We start from the raw sequence: 19,259 nt of genomic DNA on the forward strand, positions 1-19,259 counted from the left end.
GTAATTGTAGTGAGAAAGTCTTCAGGGTGCTACAAAAATGAAGCTTCACTGTTAGATATCATAATCCTGCCGAATTCAATAGAGTGTCGCAGGTCGTACCCTGGAAAACAAACAGCTTTTATCTTTTTTATAGCATCAGAGACTGTGTTCTAAAAAATGATTTAATTCCCCAGATGTTATATCCTAAAATATTAAATGAAAAGTTTGATGATATCTTCAAGGGTTTGAGTGTTTTAATTTGATTATGCAATGTATATACTTTTTAATTACATTTATGTGATTTGTTTGCTTTCCTATAGAAAAATAAGCCTCCCAACCCACCAGCCTTTATCTTCATGATTGATGTTTCATATAGTAACATCAAGAATGGACTTGTGAAGCTCATATGTGAAGAACTGAAGACTGTGCTGGAAAAACTTCCAAAGTAAGGGAACTGCCATTATTTTTCTAATTTGCACAATATTACTGAATTAATTTATTGGCCAGAAAGCAAGTGCTGAATGCCCCGTGGATATCTTTTGCTAATGAGGACATTGGGTAAGTATTTCTAAATTAAACAGCCACCAGCTCGTTGAGTCCTTAAAAAGTCAGAGTTATCTTTTGTGCAAAGCAAAAGAAACAAACTGATAAAAATTAATGCTATGGTAAACAACATTCAGAGTACATTTTAATTATAAGGAGAATCCCAACAGTGTGCTGGGAAAGACTTTGGAAGTCTGTTATCCACTTTCAAAGGGGCTGGTTTTTCAGTGGAAACTGCTAGTTGTGACATGTGGTAGGTAGAGTTCTAAGGGGTGCCAGGAAATTGTACCGTTGTCGTATGGCAGACGTGGTAGCTTTTTAGGCAAATTTCCTTTTTTCCTGTATTATACACCGTCAAACCCCTTTGTCACTTTACTGCTTCTAGGTCCTATGACTTAAAGCATAAGGTAGATCACTTTCCTTGCCACAACAGGGAGCAGTGCACAAAAGGAAAGGTGGAAAGGTATTTCAGCAAACATGGCTGTTTTTCATAATATACAAACTAGTTATTTAAGATGGGAGCTGCCATCCAGTAAGGAGACCTGGGAGTGGAGAAAGTCTTCCTTTATGAGAGGAGACATGCTTAAGAAAATAAAAGAGTCTAAGAAATATCATCTGAAACCTAGTGTCTATACCAGTCTCAGCATCTTCCACCCCTCCGTATCTCCTGAATGATCTCTGTTCTGAAAAGGGATGCTTTGAGGGATGGGCTATCCATAGCCTTTAGGGCTCCCTGAGTCCTTGGGTGTCCATTCCTCTATATTCATTCCACATGTGGCTGCTGCACTGGTGCATGTGAGGCTCAGATGAATGAACTCTGGACCTCCCAGGAGTAGTTTTGTTTGTATCTGTGAAGCTAAAGTCATAATATTCTCAAGGATGGTTTGGAAAAGCAGTTGGGGATGTTTAAAAAACATTGAGGTGATTTCAAACTGAATTCTAAAATGAAGAATGAGCTGGGAGCAAGTTGAAGATGGGGCATAAGAAAGGCATGTGATGCCTGCTGACACTTTGTGACTCTAGTTTCTGTTACTTCATTCTCCCGGATGCTTGAGAACTGTGGACTTTCTGCTGAATAGGACTTACTTTATAATAGACTTCTCTCACAGGGCTGTTTTAATTCTAAATCTGAAGTTGGAGCTTGATTCATATGAAAGAAAACTATGATTTCTGGAAATGGTGTCTCTTTCTTTCCCTTCTCTCAAACTGGTTAAATTAGACTATGCTATTCTCATGGTTACCTTGCCAACCCTTAGCTCCTTTTCAACACAATGCTGATATGAAGTGTATAACCTATTGATATGAGTTATGAAATCACACTTCTTCCTGAGATGTCATTATGACTTATATCTCATTGGAGAGCAGATTGTGGCTTCAGCAAAAAGATAGGAGAAAACAATAAAACGATTTTGAAACAAATCTGGTTGCTTTTTTTCTTCCCCAAAGTTTATTTTGGGATCTGTAGATATATAATTATATATAATATATATAATATATATCTGTAGATATATAATTTTATACTTTTTATTGTAAGATAGCCATCAGTTTGATTTACTTCTTTGAACCAGGTAATATGCCAAATAGTGTTTTTAAGGCACAGTATAAGTCTTGATTAATGTCTAAGGTATGTTCATCTCTTAGCTGAACTTTTGAAAAGTAAAGGCCCCATTCTTTACTATTTAACTTTGAATTTACATCTTTGATTTTGCCAGATGTCATTTCTGTCTGACTTCTCTGAAACAGGAAAGAAAAGATTTGAAATATCTTATCTGTTGTTCAGATCAAGCAATCGGGTTTTTTTCTTGTTGTTTTTAATGCTCCTGTAGCAAAAATGTTCAAAATGCTTAACTTTGGAATATTACAGTTCATCCAGTTACTAACATCTTCAGTTTTGCTCTGTCGGATTCATTCCATTAAAATAATAAGGACAAGGGGCGCCTGGGTGGGCAGTCGGTTAAGCGACCGACTTCAGCCAGGTCACGATCTTGCGGTCCGTGAGTTCGAGCCCCGCGTCGGGCTCTGGGCTGATGGCTCGGAGCCTGGAGCCTGTTTCCGATTCTGTGTCTCCCTCTCTCTCTGCCCCTCCCTCGTTCATGCTCTGTCTCTCTCTGTCCCAAAAATAAATAAACGTTGAAAAAAAAATTTTTTTAAATAATAAGGACAAGTGTTGAGGGGAGTGGTAATTGAAAAACAGAAGAAGAAACACATGTTGTTTTCTGTGATATCCCTTATATACCTTTATAAAATTTGCATAGAATTAATATGAAGGAGAGGCTGAGATTTCATTTTCTTCTGGTCATGATTTAACAAGGCAGTTATACTGTTGAAAAGAAAATTTTAAGATAGTTCTTTGTTTCTCAAACAAATTGAAACAAATATGTTCCCATGAAAACATGTTATAATATTTTGCAATAATGTGAAATGTTCTGATTAGATGTTTTTAAAAATGTTAATTTAGATTTTAAGTGAACCCTGTGAATCCCAGGATACTCCTTTCCCATCACTTGAAAATGTTCAAATCCAATGGGAAATAGCAATCCAGACTCTTCTCTGTAATTTTTCTTTTGTGTCTTTTGCCTTAATTGACTCTAAATTAACTATTAAAAGAGAATAAATGCCCTTGGGATTTGCCGGACATTTATCACCTTATGTAATAAAAGGTTTACTCGGAAATGGGAGCTTAACCAGTGGTGCGCTGGTAAACTGGATCTCAAATAAATAAAGCCTTTACTATAATGTTTGCTCATTCCTGTGGTGTACAATATGTCCAGCCATGCTGATTTTAAACTAGCAAGGCGACATCACTAAACAGGAGTTGGGAAAAGATGCATACAATCAGTTTATCAATCTGGGCTCTAACTTGCCATCCTAAATAAATACAACATTTCACCTTCACGATAATCATCCTGAGCAAACCTCTAATTCTTTGCGTTATACTAGACCCTTCAGGAGCAGGGAACATAAACTTTGAGACTTTATTGATTTATAGTCAAGGATTCATGCTATGTTAACTAACAGGCACTATATACTAAGAACCCAGTGAGAATGATTTGTAGAAATTTAGAAGAGGAAATAACTTCTGGTTGGTAGCATCAGGGGAGGTTTGAGAGAGGAAGAGTATCTGTGCTTGGTCTTAAAGAGTAAAATTCTAATGAATAGGGGGGCAGGGAGAACATGAGTACAGTATCATATAATGGTTAGTTGCATGAAATCATCCAGTTTAGGATATTCAAGGGTGTGTGTGTGTGTGTGTGTGTGTGTGTGTGTGTGTGTATGTCTGTGTATGTGCAGTTACAAAGGATTAGGTACTATTTCTGAAAATGTTCTAAGAGTCCATAATATAAACATTTACCAGGTACTTTTGGAACGGATTATGAGGATCTATTTAAACTGCCCACCCATTCATGAAGGCCACAATGAAGAACAAATACCTTCAATTAGCAAAGGAAGTAGAGAAGAAATAAAGAGTTTAAAGTCAATAGTTTGTGGGGCGCCTGGGTGGTGCAGTCGGTTAAGCGTCCGACTTCAGCCAGGTCACGATCTCGCGGTCCGTGAGTTCGAGCCCCGCGTCGGGCTCTGGGCTGATGGCTCAGAGCCTGGAGCCTGTTTCCAATTCTGTGTCTCCCTCTCTCTCTGCTCCTCCCCCGTTCATGCTCTGTCTCTCTCTGTCCCAAAAATAAATAAACGTTGAAAAAAAAAAAATAAAGTCAATAGTTTGTCATCATGTACTGTGCTGAAATTGGGAAGTCTGCAGTGGGATCAACAATTTGAACTTCAGATACTTTCATCTATGTACTTTATTTTCCTTTCTCTCATACTCGAGTAACTATGCTATGTACAAAGTTTAGGAGCTGAGCATACTAGGTTCTTTTTTTAAAAAAAATTGTCCCTAAGCAAAATAAGTTTTACTGATATCTAAGGATCAAAGAAAACGGCATGTATCTTTTGTGGCCGTCATGTCATTGAGCACTGCTGTATACACCAATGAAAATCAGGAAGTGTTGTTGGAAGGGGGAGGGGAAGGGAGACAAAGAGAAACCTGGGTAAACATTAAAGAGAGTTTAGACCACTCAATTCAAGTGTAGACTTAAATAAACATTCATGCCTTATACTCTTTTCAGGAAGATTAAGGCCTTATCTTGGATTTCTTTAAAAAATTTACTTTTTAGGGTGCCTGGGTGACTCAGTCTGTTAAGCGACTGACTATTGATTTCAGCTCAGGTCATGACATCATAGTTCCTGAGATGGAGCAGCATTGGGCTCTGCGGTGACAGCACTGAACCTGCTTGGGATTTGCTCTCCCCCCACCCCCCCACGCCCCCCCACCCCCATGCTTGCACGTGCACTGTCTCCCTCTCTCAAAATGAATACAGTTTTAGAGTTTTTATTACTTTTATTGTCTTGCCAAGACATCACAAATGTTTACTTAATTAGAATTATATCATCAATTCATGTATGTGACTTTTTAAATATATTTACATTATATGTTTATATGGCATATAGCTGTGAAAATCTAGTCCAATTTCTATTGCGATTCTCTAGAATCTGTAAGAAAAGAATCACACAGAAGGAGCAAGTCCTTTCTTGATAAAAATAGCTATCCTGTTTGTAATCTGAATGTGCCTTTCTCTTGCTTCAGATGTTCCATTTGTTCTTCTGACCTTGTTGTGACTTCTGAGAGAACTTTGTTTATAAAGAATGTAATAAGCCTAGCTTGTTTATTAAAAAAAAAAAAGCACATCTTGTAATTGCTATGGATTGAGCATACATATATTAAAGAAATAAATATTTTAAAGAAATGTATTTTCATATCTGTTTGATTTTTTTTTTTTTGCCTAGAATTTTGAGAATTTTTTCCTTTATCAGCTTACTTATTTTTGTAATATCCCCCACCCCCTACTGTGACTCAGTATTGTTTATATACGGTAAACATTCATTAAGAGCAAAACTTTAAACATGTCTTCCATTTATTTTATAGAAGGTATACTTACTGAATTTCGGATAGAAACATGTCTCATAAATATATGAAAGAACTTCAAACACTGTGTTTTTCTCATAGGGAAGAGCAAGAAGAAACTTCTGCAATCCGAGTTGGTTTTATCACATATAACAAAGTGCTGCATTTCTTTAATGTAAAGAGTAATTTGGCCCAGCCTCAGATGATGGTGGTGACTGATGTTGGAGAGGTCTTTGTTCCACTGTTGGATGGTTTCCTTGTCAACTATCAAGAATCCCAATCTGTGATTCACAAGTAAATATCAAGTATTTTATAATTTAGATAAAAATCAGGTATCTGTTCTGAATTATTTTGATTCAATCACATGTTGTTTTGGCATTAGCAAGGGAGTTTTAATGTATGGATTATAAAACTCTGTCGTTTATGTTAGTTCTATTTTAAATGTACACCAGTATCTAGAAGGAAGAGTTTTGTTTTGGTTTTTTTTTGATACACTCAACCAGTCCCTTCTCTTTGCTAAAAAAGTTATGCAAAGGAAATATTTCCTGCATATTGATGAGTCTATTCAATGATGATGGTAATAGCTAAAGATATAGCTACTGTTCCAAGAATTAATGGTCTAAGAGGTCAAATATGTAAATAGTGAAAAAATATTTACAAAGAGTGTGCTTTTGTAAATGTTACAAATAAGTCATAAATTTTGGTTCCAGAACATATCAAGATATCATTCCCTTAGGGATGACCTGTGAAGGTCACCCATAGGTGTTCAGCATAAAATAAAACTGTATGTGTTCAGGCTTGAAATGTTAATGACTTATTTCTTGAAGTTTATTACAAATATGCTTAACACTTAAAACCTTTTACTCATTCACTTATTACAGTTTATTGGACCAGATTCCAGAGATGTTTGCAGACTCTAATGAGAATGAGACTGTCTTTGCTCCTGTCATCCAGGCTGGCATGGAAGCGCTAAAGGTGAGAAGTCTTTTTTAATTGCTAATAAATAAATTTTTAAAACCAGACACACACACACACACACACACACACACACACACACACACACACACAGGAAGTTTCATCTATGAAAGAAATTACAGCCTTCATTAGAGCATGTAGTTTGCTAGAGGCGCGTTCCAAACTTCCCTACAAATCTCAGGAGGAAAATGGCCAAAATCATGGATTGCTCCCAGCGTTTACATTCCAGAACTGTTATCATCTGAGTAACTGATTTTGTCAGTATTTCCAGTTTAGCTCCTCCCTTTGGCTTTTATATGAACTTTATATGATCTATTTTATTTTTATTTTTTAAATTTTTTTAGCGTTTATTTTTGAGAGAAAGAGCGCAAGCAGGGGAAGGGCAGAGAGAGAGGGAGACAGAATTGGAAGCAGGCTCCAGGCTCTGAGCTGTCAGCACAGAGCCCTACGCAGGGCTTGAACTCACGAGCTGTGAGATCATGACCTGAGCTGAAGTTGGATGCTTAACTGACTGAGCCACCCAGGTGCCCTATATGATCTATTTTAAAAATACTTCAGCAGTATCAGAACTACCAGATATGAAGGGAAAAATACCCCTATTATCCTCTCCTTCCTTGGGGTTTTCAAACATGCAAGGGCAAGCAAGGCCTCTGACAATGACAGATGTGAATGCCACACAGGGCATTGCTGAATGCCAAAAGCAGATGCGAGGTTGGCCATGTCTTCACTTGGGGAGCCGGGCCCTAATGACTCCGGCCATTTTCATAGTAATAAAGACAGCAATCTGAAGAAGGCAAAATGATTGACAGGTACTGACTGTTCATCATTATTACCTTAGCACAAGAGTCAGATCACTTTAGCCTGCATAGCTAGTTCCTAAAAACTTATTTTTTAATTTTATTATTAAAGTTAAATTGAAATTAACTTCTAAAATATAATGGCTATTGGTAATAACAATAGCAATAATAACAGCAATAGTAATGCTATAAAACTGAATTTATGAAACCCTTCCACATAAATTTTGTGTCTAAACATTGTGGTTTGGTTTTAGTACACTGATTCTTACCTGGATTTTCTGATCTTCAGAGTATTTACTCTTGCAGATGTCCCTCAAAAAGCCTCAGAATACATGTCAATTTAAGATAAAATTAAAAATAAATTTTACATCATAAAGTGATTTGGACATGTTAGGTCCATGTAGTCGAAACCAACAGTGATCTTGGTTGAACTACAGAAAGACTTGAGAATTCCTATTTTATTCCACATTACAAAAAGCAAATATTTTCTATTTCTGTTTGAAAGTGTTTTGTTGTTGTTCTCTCTTCCAGTAAGGTGTCTAGAACTGCCATGTAAATTTCCTGATTTATGATCATTGTACATGGCCCAACGAGTTTTTCTACTCTCAGATATTAGTACAGGGAATTGTATTCATGTGCTAGTGCCTGAGAGGAAAGATGAATGGATATCCATAAGCCAGTGTATCAGTTAAGACAGTAGAGTGGAAAGGAGAATATGGGCATGTCTTCTAGAGCACCGAAGTTCAGAATCCGAGCTCAACCCCCTTTTTTTCTGAAAGGGAACAATACTGTCTTGTAACAATGGGTTCACACTGGCAGTACACAAGAGGTCTAGAGGCAGCTTTGAAAGAAAAATATAGGTAAAGCAAATTTGCCTACATGCATTCCATGTGTCCAAAATGTGATGTTCCTTATGATGCATTACTGCAAACCCACTGTGTTGGTAATAACTGTAATGTTCTTTGAGACTGCTCGTTCACCACAGCTGGAGCAGTCAGCAGTCTCAGTGCTCATGCAGCAGAGGCCAGTTCCTTTCATCCGGTGGATTTTTGTATCTTTTGCATGTTATTTTTTGTTGTATTTGCAATTCTTTTGTTAGAGTAACGTATACTTTTACACTGAAGTTTAAAAATGAGAAGAATTCATATCTAAATGTAGCAACTCAGAATAACTTCACAAATATCAAAGTTAATAAGTAGCATTCTTCTTACAAAGTAGAAGAACTATCTTTATAAAAGGTAAAGAATTGTCTTATTAAAAAGATAGGGAACTGCCTATAAAGTGACACTGTTGGACATCATGTTGGTGGCAGTTGCTGTCGTGTGCCTGCTGGCAGAGCAGACCTTGTTCCACCAGCACATGTCTTCATGCAGAGCAGAATGGTGCTCCGCTCTGTGCAAGGGTAAGGGACACAATAACTCCTCAACAAGGAGTCACAGAGTCATGTGTTAAAGGGTGGCTACATTTTTAAAATGCAGATTTCTGGCCCCACTCCTAGACATTCTAATTCATTAACTCCTCAATTTGTTCTACTGATCATCCATATTTGAGGACTACCAGCACAAGGAATTATTCCTTCTGCAGTCTCTGAGAACATCCTCACATTATGTTAACTCACCAGCAAATTGCCTGACCCATACCTGCCCCGTACAACTTTGTATGTTACTTTTGTACTAGGAATGCTTTCACTTAACCATGATTTAACATCTTGCCCTAAGCTTTTCATTAATGGTTAAATTAAGAGCAAACACTAAGAAGACAGTTTCTTCCTTGTGTAGAACATTAAATGATTATTGCATATTAATCAATTTCTTACATGTAGAAAGATTCACTGGCTGGTTTCCTAGAGTCAGATTTTATAAGCATTCTAACTCTTAATGTTTCTTCTAGCCTCAACTACCAAAAAAGATACCAATGATACTTAGGGTAAATTTTCTAAATTTAATTCTTTTCTTTCCATGACTACCTTCCTGATTTCTAGTTCTTTACATTTGCTTTGGTGATTCCATTGTATATGTATCTTTAATCTGTTTCTTCAAAACTTTTTTTGAGAAAGAGAGAGAGAGAGCATGGGAGTGGCAGAGAAAGAGAGGGAGAATGAATCTTAAGCAGGTCCATGCAACGTGGAGCCTGACGTGGGGCTCAATCCCACGACTGTGAGATTATGACCTGAGCCAAAATCAAGAGTCCTTCACTTAACTGACTGAGCCACCTAGGTGCCCCTGTTTCCTCAAAACTTTTCTATAAATAATAGATAGTTGATAAAAAAAAAAAAAAAGATTAATGAAAAAGTTTCCCCTGCATCTGCCAGAAAGATTCTGGGTCATTATAATTCATTGTACAAGAGCAGAAACTGCTGTAATATAATTGGACTGTGTCTGCAGTTTGTGTTTTCTGCCTTGTAGCAGCTTTATAGGTTTGGATGAAGACAAATTTTTCCAAATAAGATCAAAATGTGTATGGGTGTGTGTGCGCACACGTGTACCTGGTGTATGTATGATTATCTACCTCTGACAGTGAAACTATCTCATCATCTTTTTAGGCCCTCTATGGCAACAAGCAGTCAGACTTAAATTTGGGTACCTTGTATACAAGGGCACTAAAATGCTTGCCTGAAGTCAGTATTAGGCAAAGAGCTAACATTTTTGAGAATTTGCAGGGTATTATCTAAATATTAAGGAGACCTCATCATTTATTTACTTGTTCTTTCAATCAAGAAAGATTTATTAAATGTTTTGTGAGGCATGTCAGGACTACTGTTTCTACTTCTAAGTTGCTTACAGTGTGCTAGAAGAGATGTAACTCTGTAACACAAGACATGATATTTATTGCTTGTATTCCTCAAAAGGTGGGGGGAGGAGAGCAGAGAATAATTTTGGAAAGCCCAGGGCTGTGGGTGTTCAGCTGAATTGCTCAGGGTATTATGCACAAGAGGCCAGAGGTGAGAGTCTCACCCTCTGTGGACAGGGAGTAGAAACTGAAAGAACATCCAAATGTAGGCGTTTTTATGTGTCCAAGTGAAGACATTTTAGAACTGGACTCCCCCATTTGAATTAGAGCTTTATTTTCTACTAGATAGATGCCAAGTAAAATCCATATATAATTATCTGTAATAAACTTCTTGAAGCACAGAAAGTAGACAAAAATTAACAAAAAACATGTGCTGATTTGTCACAAAGATAAAGAGGGAAGATTTGGAAAATTCTTATACATACTTTCTTAAAAGTCCCTGAACTATTCAACTGCAGGGTTTGATACACTTTTTAATGTTGCACATGCTTCTGTGATCACAGCATCTTGTTCTCTAGTGTCTTTTTTCCACAGTGTTTCAAAATCTGCATCTCTTCTCAAAATTTGACACTCATAACTCAATTATGTGTGAATTTCTGGTGTTGTCTTTTAACTTGGTCAAACAATAGTTTTCTGAGTTACTTATTACTTCTACCAGAAAACTAAATAAGTAGTATTAGGCAAAAAATGGGAAGGAAGTGGCCTTTAATGGTTATGCTTCAAATATATCACTAATTGGGAAATTTATCTTTAACGTATCTTCATGTATATCTAAATTTGGTTTCCAGTTGATGCGTCACAGCATTTCTTCCATTCCTTCTAAAATTTATGGAGCACCTATAGAGTGAAAGTTCTAGACCTTGTAGGGCTTGGAGAAACTCGCTGTAGAAAAATCAAGGTCCTTTCTTTCTCATGAGCCTGTGACTTATAGAAGATAGTCAGACACATAAATTGTGATATGGTGTTATTAAGTCTTATCTGCAAAGTAGAGGGAGGACATGGAGGTAGAGACAGCCAACTCTGTTGAGGGTGATATTAACACATCTGTCAGAGGAATGGACGTTGGAGTTAAATTTTGAACAATGGGTTCTCCAGGCCAGCCTTTCTCAAACTGTTTTCCATTGTAATAAAAATGTCATATGTCATTGTCATTTATCAATTCTATATGATACACTTGTGTGGGCACAATAAGATTTTGGTAAAAACATAACATTTTATAGGGATGTAAGGCATTAATGCCCTAGGAACTTTTTCTTTTATTGCTACTTACAGAAGATTTTGTAAGTATGCGATTAATGAAATTATAAATCTAAAATTAAGCCATTATAATTGGCTAATGAATTAGAAATAAATACGGTTACTTTATTTTTCTCAGTATTTGACTTTGTTTTCTTAATGAGCCTGATTTTTCTCGATGAGTAATCTTAGCAAGGCAATTATATATAGTTAGTTATGATTAACGCCATGTACTGGGTCATTGAATTCTCTCAACAATATTTTATATAGTTACTATTTTTTCTGTGTTGCATATTAGGTAACTGAGGTTTAGAGAAGTTAAGTAATTTTCCCAGTATCACTCGGCTAATAAAATGGTTGGGACTCTTATCCATGCAGATAGGAACCAGGACTCATGCTCTTAAGTACTGTGGTATACAATTACAACACTTGTATGAGCAGAGACTAGATGGATAGAAGTGAGGGAATATCTAGATGGATTGACAGTGAACTCCTTAGAGGAACTGGGTGGGCCAGCCAAGAAAACCTGGGGAGAAGATGGACTTTTAAAAAATGTTCTAGGGGCACCTGGGTGGCTTAGTCGATTGAGCACCTGACTCTGGCTCAGGTCATGATCTCACGGTTCCTGAGTTCGAGCCCCACATCAGGCTCTCTGCTATCAGCACAGAGCTTTTTTTGGATCCTCTGCCTCTCTTCTGCTCGTTCTCTCTCTCTCTTAAAATAAATAAATGAACTTAAACATTTTATACCTTTTCTGCTACTTCAATTAAAATAACTTTCATAACAATGAAATACATAACAATACTTTCATAACAATGAAAGTGATATAAATGAAAAAATTAGTCATAGAATTTAAAAACTTTAGCATGTTTTTTTCATTATTGCCATAAATTTTACCCAGGTCATAGGAACTAATGTGTCTTAATTGGCCACAGTGTTGTTAGCATCTTTTTCCTATGTATGCATGTAGGGTCACTATCTTTGCTTCTTCACTCATCCATGCCTTTGTTCTCATTTACCTGTATCGATAATTTGTAGAAGTAGAAGACTAGTGCAGCGATAAAATCACTGCTCACTGCTGGGCATGACGAACACAAGACGGGGCATGGGTTATGCACCCTTCCCCATGTGTCAGCTGTGACCCCCACCTCTGTGACCCACTCACCACACATGTTGAATGTCACTTAGTGAGACACATTAGGACAGGGCTAACCTTGAATTTTATCCATTTGTATTTTAGGGAAGTAGGCACAGACTCACATGTCTTATTAGTAATAGCAAATAATTTACAACACATCTTACCGCTGACCCAGACATACTACTGTGTGCTGCTAAACCCGTCTTTTGCACACAACAGCTCCAGGCCAAGAAGAGGGAGAGATGGATTCCAGGCTAATGGAACAAAATGTGCAAAGATGTGGAGGTATATAAAGCACGTGGTATATTCCAGGAAAGCAAGAAGCTTGTGTGGCAGAAACTTCCCCTGAAAGGGGTGGCAGGGGTGAGGAAATGTAGAGATTAGACTTGAAAGGTATATTCAGGCTAAACTCCAGAGGGCCTGGAAAGGCAAGAGGGTCACTGGCTGTGTGACCTGGGGCATAGTGGATGAGCCTCAGTTTTTTTTAGCCTTAGAATGCAGAAAACAGTTTCCTCTCCACAAGGTTGTATTAAATAAGAAATGTGTGTGAAGGGCCTGGCACAGAGCTAGCTGCACACAGCAATTGCTTGCAGCAACTCATCTCACTTTTTTTTACCCTTCCTGTTCCCACACAGATAAAGGAATGTGGACTTTATCACATAGTAGAAACTCTCCACGATTTTTAGGGAGAACTGCCCCATACATGATCAGAACAGTTAGCTTTATTTCAGAGAGTGCCTTGGCAGCAATATGCCAGGATAGTTTGGAGAAAGGCAAGATTGGAGGGGTCAATATAATGAATCATTTAATCCCAGTAAATTTTGCTTAGTAGATTACTTCTTACGTCCTTAAGATTTTAAATATTCTTAATATGGAATTTACTTTTGTGGAACCTAAGTTCATCTTTTTATTGCTTCCCAGGGACTACAGATACATAATCTTGATCACATATTTTCCCTTTTGTCATTTTGTCTGATAGCTGGTTCCTTATATCTACTGTTGCTACGTTCATGTGCATTCTTCCTTGAAATACCACTTTAGGTTTAATCTATGTTTACTAAAGGTTTCAAAGAGGAGTTTCTGTTGCATCATCATCCTAGAAATTCTTTTACTTTTGCATCATGGGATTCACTTGACCCTGAAAGTCTAGGCTAAACAAGAAAGTATTTTCCCTGTAGTACATCCTTTTTAGTTTATCAAAGCATCATGTGTATGGACCTACAATCAAATATTGGCTGTTTCATTTACAACTTATGTGACTTTAGGCAAGTCCCTATCTAAGCCTCAGTTTCCTAGTCTATAAAATGGAGAGAATAGTACCTGCCTAAGGACACAACAGTTACTGAGAGGATTAAATGAGATATGTATAGTGCTTGGCTTATAGAAAATACCTGTATTTTAATTTATTTTCTGAGTCCCTTAAAGTAGAACTTTCCCACCCAAAACATTTTCTGTAATTTTTTTTTCTTTTAGGCAGCAGATTGTCCTGGGAAGCTGTTCATCTTCCATTCCTCCTTACCCACTGCAGAGGCACCAGGGAAGCTCAAAAACAGAGATGACAAAAAACTGATTAATACGGACAAAGAGAAGGTATTTGTAAACAATGGCTCTTTGAAGTATCCATATGTCAGTTTGTAAAGGGGAGTAAAGAAAGAGGGAATGTGTCCTTTGAGTAAGAAAGGGAGAGAAGCTAAATGTAATGTATAAATCTGGGACATTGTATATTAACGAGAATATTTTGAATTGCAAATAATTTAAGAAATTTTATATTCCTAGAGAAACCAATGTCTGAAATAAACTTAAAATAAGGCCTCAAACTTTTCATGTATAAACTGAGTATGAGACTGGGATAATACAAATGGGAGAAATGGGGGGAAATGCAGGAAGAAGATAAAGGTAGAAGGAGAATGTAGCTGAGGCCATATAATAGCACTCCTGAGACAGGAAATAGAGGTGCCTGATGCTCACAGTGTGCTTTGCTCAAACCCTCTGACAGAATCACCATGGGGTGGGGGGTAGACAAATCAGTGGGAAGGATAAGACCAGGATATAGGCATCCAGCTACTGGCCACATAACACCAGACAGGTTGTTTCCTCTAGGTCTGTAAAGGTAAGACAGCAATGTCCGTTTCATTAGCATTGTCGGAGGATCAAATAAAATTGCGTGCATGTGCGCGCGCACACACACACACACACACACACACACACACACACACACATTTCACACAACATGAGCCTGGCACACACTGGGTGCTCAATAAATGGCTGCTGCACTGATGATTACCGTAATTCATTCCTTCAGCCCAGTTCACTTGACTGGAAAAAAATTTTCTTTCATTTTAAAAGAATTCAACAGAAATAAAAAATTGAAACCAAAAACATTTTGTGGTTTTCTTTTTCCCTTTGTGCATCTTTTTCTTCAGATACTTTTCCAGCCCCAAACAAATGTCTACGACGCACTGGCCAAGGACTGTGTGGCTCACGGCTGCTGTGTGACCCTCTTCCTCTTTCCCAGTCAGTATGTGGATGTAGCCTCTTTGGGTCTCGTGCCTCACCTCACTGGAGGAACCCTTTACAAATACAACAATTTCCAGGTAAAAGCCAGCAATACGTTCACCTCAGGTTTTTGTACTGCCATTTAACTTTTGGTGCTTAAATCATAAGAACGCTGTGCCCCCTTGTGGGTAACTGACAAATGTAAATCTAGAGCCAGTGGAGACCATGTATATGTGATTAGGCAATTGCTTTCTTACTCCCTAAGTGTTTGGGAACAGATTGAGCTCATTTAGTCTCAGAGGTGAATTTCAGTGTAAGCTTCCATGATGAGGAAACATATATTCTATATAAAAAGTTTAGTGTTTTAAATATATTTAAGATAATTGTTTTTAATTTTTTTTTAACATTCATTTTTGAAAGGCAGAGAGAGAGCGTGAATGGGGGAGGGGCAGAGAGAGAGGGAGACACAGAAACAGAAACAGGCTCCAGGCTCCAAGCTGTCAGCACAAATCCCGATGTGGGGCTTGAGCTCACGGACTGTGAGATCATGACCTGAGCTGAAGTCGGCCACTCAACTGACTGAGCCACCCAGGCGCCCCTGAGATAATTGTTTTTAAAAGTGACTGTGTATTTGTTTTAAATTGTTACAGTTTTGGGGTCAGTTCATTATACCTCTCTCTTCCAACCCTGGATTGAGAGAGTCATGAGATAGGAAAAATGTCAGCACTGTACAGACATATGTCTGAGGGCAAGTGGGCTTGCTAATGCTTTACCTTTCAATGTGACAAACCTGTATACCCAGGCACAAGGTGGGCATATTACAAGCTTCTCCTGTGGACAACTGTACCTTCAAAACTTAGCAAATTGAAAGGTAATAAATGTGTGCCTCCTGCAGGCAGGCTGCCTCCTCAGAAAAAAGATACAGAGTAGACTGAGCTATGTCCACCCAGTTCCTTTACTCAAACTTACTAATCAGATAAATCACCTGCCCTCACCTGAGAGGAAGGGGTCAGGGGAATGTCTCTAACTTACGTACCTATACATGGAAACATGGAGTGAGAATAAGTGTTCCCCCAACATAAATGATAAATGTTAATCATCATCTGTTTTTATTTATCATCAATAAAATTATTTTTAATCACCTAGTTACAGATTTATACAGTAAACTAATTAAGGGATTTGTTAAGGCCAAAGACTGCAAATGAAATAAAATTGAAGAAGTTTTAAGAACCCTTTTTAAGACTTCTGGATAAGAGTTTTAATCAAGATTTTAAAAAATAAGGATTGTTATTTTAAATGTTTTGCTGCCATCTGGTGGGGATTAATGCTACTTTATTTTTTAGATGCATATGGATAGCCAACAATTTTTGAATGACCTCAGAAATGATATTGAAAAGAAAATAGGATTCGATGCTATTATGAGGGTTCGTACCAGCACAGGTAATTTTCAATTATACTGTTTTTCAGGTCTCCATTGGTAATTGTTTCCTATTCAAATTAATAACAGGCCAACAGAGAAAATAACAATAAATTAAATAGAAGAAAAATTCCCTTTTTCCTCATCATTAGGTTTCAGAGCCACTGATTTCTTTGGTGGAATTTTTATGAACAACACCACTGATGTAGAAATGGCAGCCATTGATTGTGATAAGGCAGTGACTGTGGAGTTCAAGCATGATGACAAACTTGGTGAAGACAGTGGAGCCTTAATCCAGGTGATTTAAAGCTTATTCCCATCTTTTGTGTTTTAGTTTGTTACAGCGATCACTGGGCAGACTAAAATACCATCAACTATGTCAGTCTTTCTGTAAAGAAGTTGAACTCTATTTCTCCAAAGACAAAAGTCATTAGATTATAGCACTCCATTGTGTATTCTCCAGAGCCTGATTTATATGTGCTGCTTGTATGAAGTAATAATTGTAAGTCCTCACATGAGAGCCCAGCAAACTGTGGTCAGTATTGTAAGCATTAGCAAACTGACTGCCAGCAGAGTTCAATTCTTTAAGGCTTTAGAACCCATTCATTCATTTGTTGCATTCCTACCAAATGTTAGACACCATGTTAAGTACATTATTATGTTATATGCAGCTATAAATAGAATTTGGTTTTGTAGTAAATAAAATTAAGTCGAAGCCATGGAGATTTTGAATTAAGAACAATTGTATCGAATGGTTATAGTTTTCAGATACTGTCATCACCCTTAAATAATAAAGAGGTTTGTCATTAAGTTGAGGAAGAACTCTAATATTTATTTTTGATCACAGACATTTGAAGAAGTGGATACTTGTTTGCATTCTTGAAATATATATGTCATCAGCATAAGACTTAAGTACATCATCAAAGTTAGATGTTTGTTTTTGAACATGAAAAGTATTATTTTTGGACCTGAACCCCTGGTAATAAAATCTGAGATGTGTGAAAGTACACTAATATGCGTGAAAGCCCAGAGTTACATATGCGTGAAAGCCCAGTTAAAATTTAAGTTTAAACCAGTGAAATGCTACGTAGACGCTCAATGTATGAATTGTCATTATTCCTCCCTTATTTGTTGTTATTCAGTCATTAGCAACAATATACAAAAAAAAGTCTGTGGAGGGGTTTAGAGGTCTTTGACCCATATATAATGCTCTGTAAATCTAAGATCAGACTAGCGTGGGTGGACATGGCTGAGCATAAAAGCATGTGTCCTTGATGTCGCCTCTGCAGTGTGCTGTGCTTTACACAACCGTCGGAGGTCAGAGAAGACTGCGGATTCACAATCTTGGCTTGAACTGTAGCTCCCAGTTGGCTGATCTCTATAAGAGCTGTGAGACAGATGCCCTTATCAACTTCTTCGCCAAGTCAGGTAACACTCCACTAATCCTGTGCTGCTGTGTATCTTGCCTAAGAATTCAGTGAGACTTGTTGGTTAATTGAATTAGTAATTGACAACTATTGTGGAAGCACAGCCTTTTGGTGGGCAAATCCAGAATTTATAAAAACAGAGTGTCAAGGAGAATACTCAGCATCTCCAATTCCAGGTTAATAATGAGAGATCTCCGTCAGGCCCACACTATACAGTTCTATTCAAAGTTTCCTTCTTGGGGGCATGGGGGCATTCTGAGTTGAAATTTAGGAAGGTGATACTTAGACTCTTATTATGGTATATGAGTATGCCCTCTGGCACCTGGGGCTAATGGAAGGAGACTGTCCCTAATGTTAGGCTGAACTTGCTTATCCACACCATGATAATTATGAAATTCCACGGGTCTGAGTTGGCCCCTCTTTGGTTCCTTCTCCCCTTCATAACCCCCGTTTGAGATTCTACACCAAGGTTTAGAAGAAACAGCAGTCCAGTCAGTAGGAATTCAGGACATCAGAAGATGGCACGTTGGTCTTTCTTTTCTCTGTGTGTAGAGTTCTGTTTATAATATTCTGTGGAAAAAGTCTGGACTAATGACCTACCTTTTGTTAGAGGTTGGCCGTTGTTCTCCATTGGGTATGTTGTCATACTTAGTAAAATGGAGAACATTAGCAGATGACTTTAACCTTTTAAACACTGTTATTCCTTGCTGGATGGTCTGAAGATAAGAGCATTTTTTTTGTTATTATTATTACCATTTGAAGGGACTGATTTCTGAGTCAGAGCTTTCATGCTCTTTTCATTGTTTTATGCAACTAGCATTCAAAGCAGTTCTATACCAGCCCTTGAAGGTCATCCGGGAAATTCTGGTTAATCAGACTGCCCACATGTTGGCATGTTACCGGAAGAATTGTGCAAGTCCATCTGCAGCAAGCCAGGTAAGCCACCTGTTGTACTTAGATTCTAAAGCATTACAAGTGATTACATGTTCTTTCAGCATTTAGCTCCCGAAAGCTTATGCTGTTCCAGGCACTTGGATGCTATACGTAGTAAACTATACAACTAAGAAGACTGAGTCTGCTATTTGGAGAGGCTATCGTCTTTTCATAGCCAACATTAAAAAACTCAGTGGCTTTACAAGATGCATGAACCAAAAAATATGTGTGCATTTTGGGTTGACAGTCACTACATTATATATAAATAACAGAATGTTATATGTAAGAAATGTCATAATATAAATGGGATTCTCTTTTGCTTATAAAGAGGGATATTTAGTTGAGAAATGTGTATGCATAAATATATTTTGGCATATTAACAATCATAGTTGACATGAGCAAATGGCAGGAAGAACCTCTTTATATTTTATAAACATGAATATAAGTTATAAATATTAGAATTTTTTATATTTAAAGGTTAATAATAGGTATGAAGAGTTTTAAAGGAAATGTCTCTGGGTACCGTCTACTAATATGAAAATTTTAGAAGATCCTTTACATAAATCTCATT

General features: G+C 37.4%; 1 protein-coding gene across 5 annotated transcripts in view; it reads left to right on the forward strand.

Moving 5' to 3' along the window:
* SEC24D (SEC24 homolog D, COPII coat complex component) overlaps window positions 1-19,259 on the forward strand; it is a 107,356-nt gene that overhangs the window by 71,781 nt on the left and 16,316 nt on the right. For all 5 annotated transcript variants that reach the window (XM_030313168.2, XM_030313165.1, XM_032592909.1 and 2 more), the window contains exons 11-19: window positions 300-424; window positions 5,582-5,773; window positions 6,361-6,454; window positions 13,889-14,005; window positions 14,839-15,009; window positions 16,255-16,351; window positions 16,481-16,626; window positions 17,618-17,756; window positions 18,573-18,691. In XM_030313168.2, the coding sequence (XP_030169028.1) occupies window positions 300-424; window positions 5,582-5,773; window positions 6,361-6,454; window positions 13,889-14,005; window positions 14,839-15,009; window positions 16,255-16,351; window positions 16,481-16,626; window positions 17,618-17,756; window positions 18,573-18,691 (1,200 nt within the window). The remainder of the gene's footprint in view (window positions 1-299; window positions 425-5,581; window positions 5,774-6,360; window positions 6,455-13,888; window positions 14,006-14,838; window positions 15,010-16,254; window positions 16,352-16,480; window positions 16,627-17,617; window positions 17,757-18,572; window positions 18,692-19,259) is intronic.

This window comes from Lynx canadensis, chromosome B1 (assembly GCF_007474595.2).
Source record: "Lynx canadensis isolate LIC74 chromosome B1, mLynCan4.pri.v2, whole genome shotgun sequence".
Lineage (NCBI taxonomy): Eukaryota > Metazoa > Chordata > Mammalia > Carnivora > Felidae > Lynx > Lynx canadensis.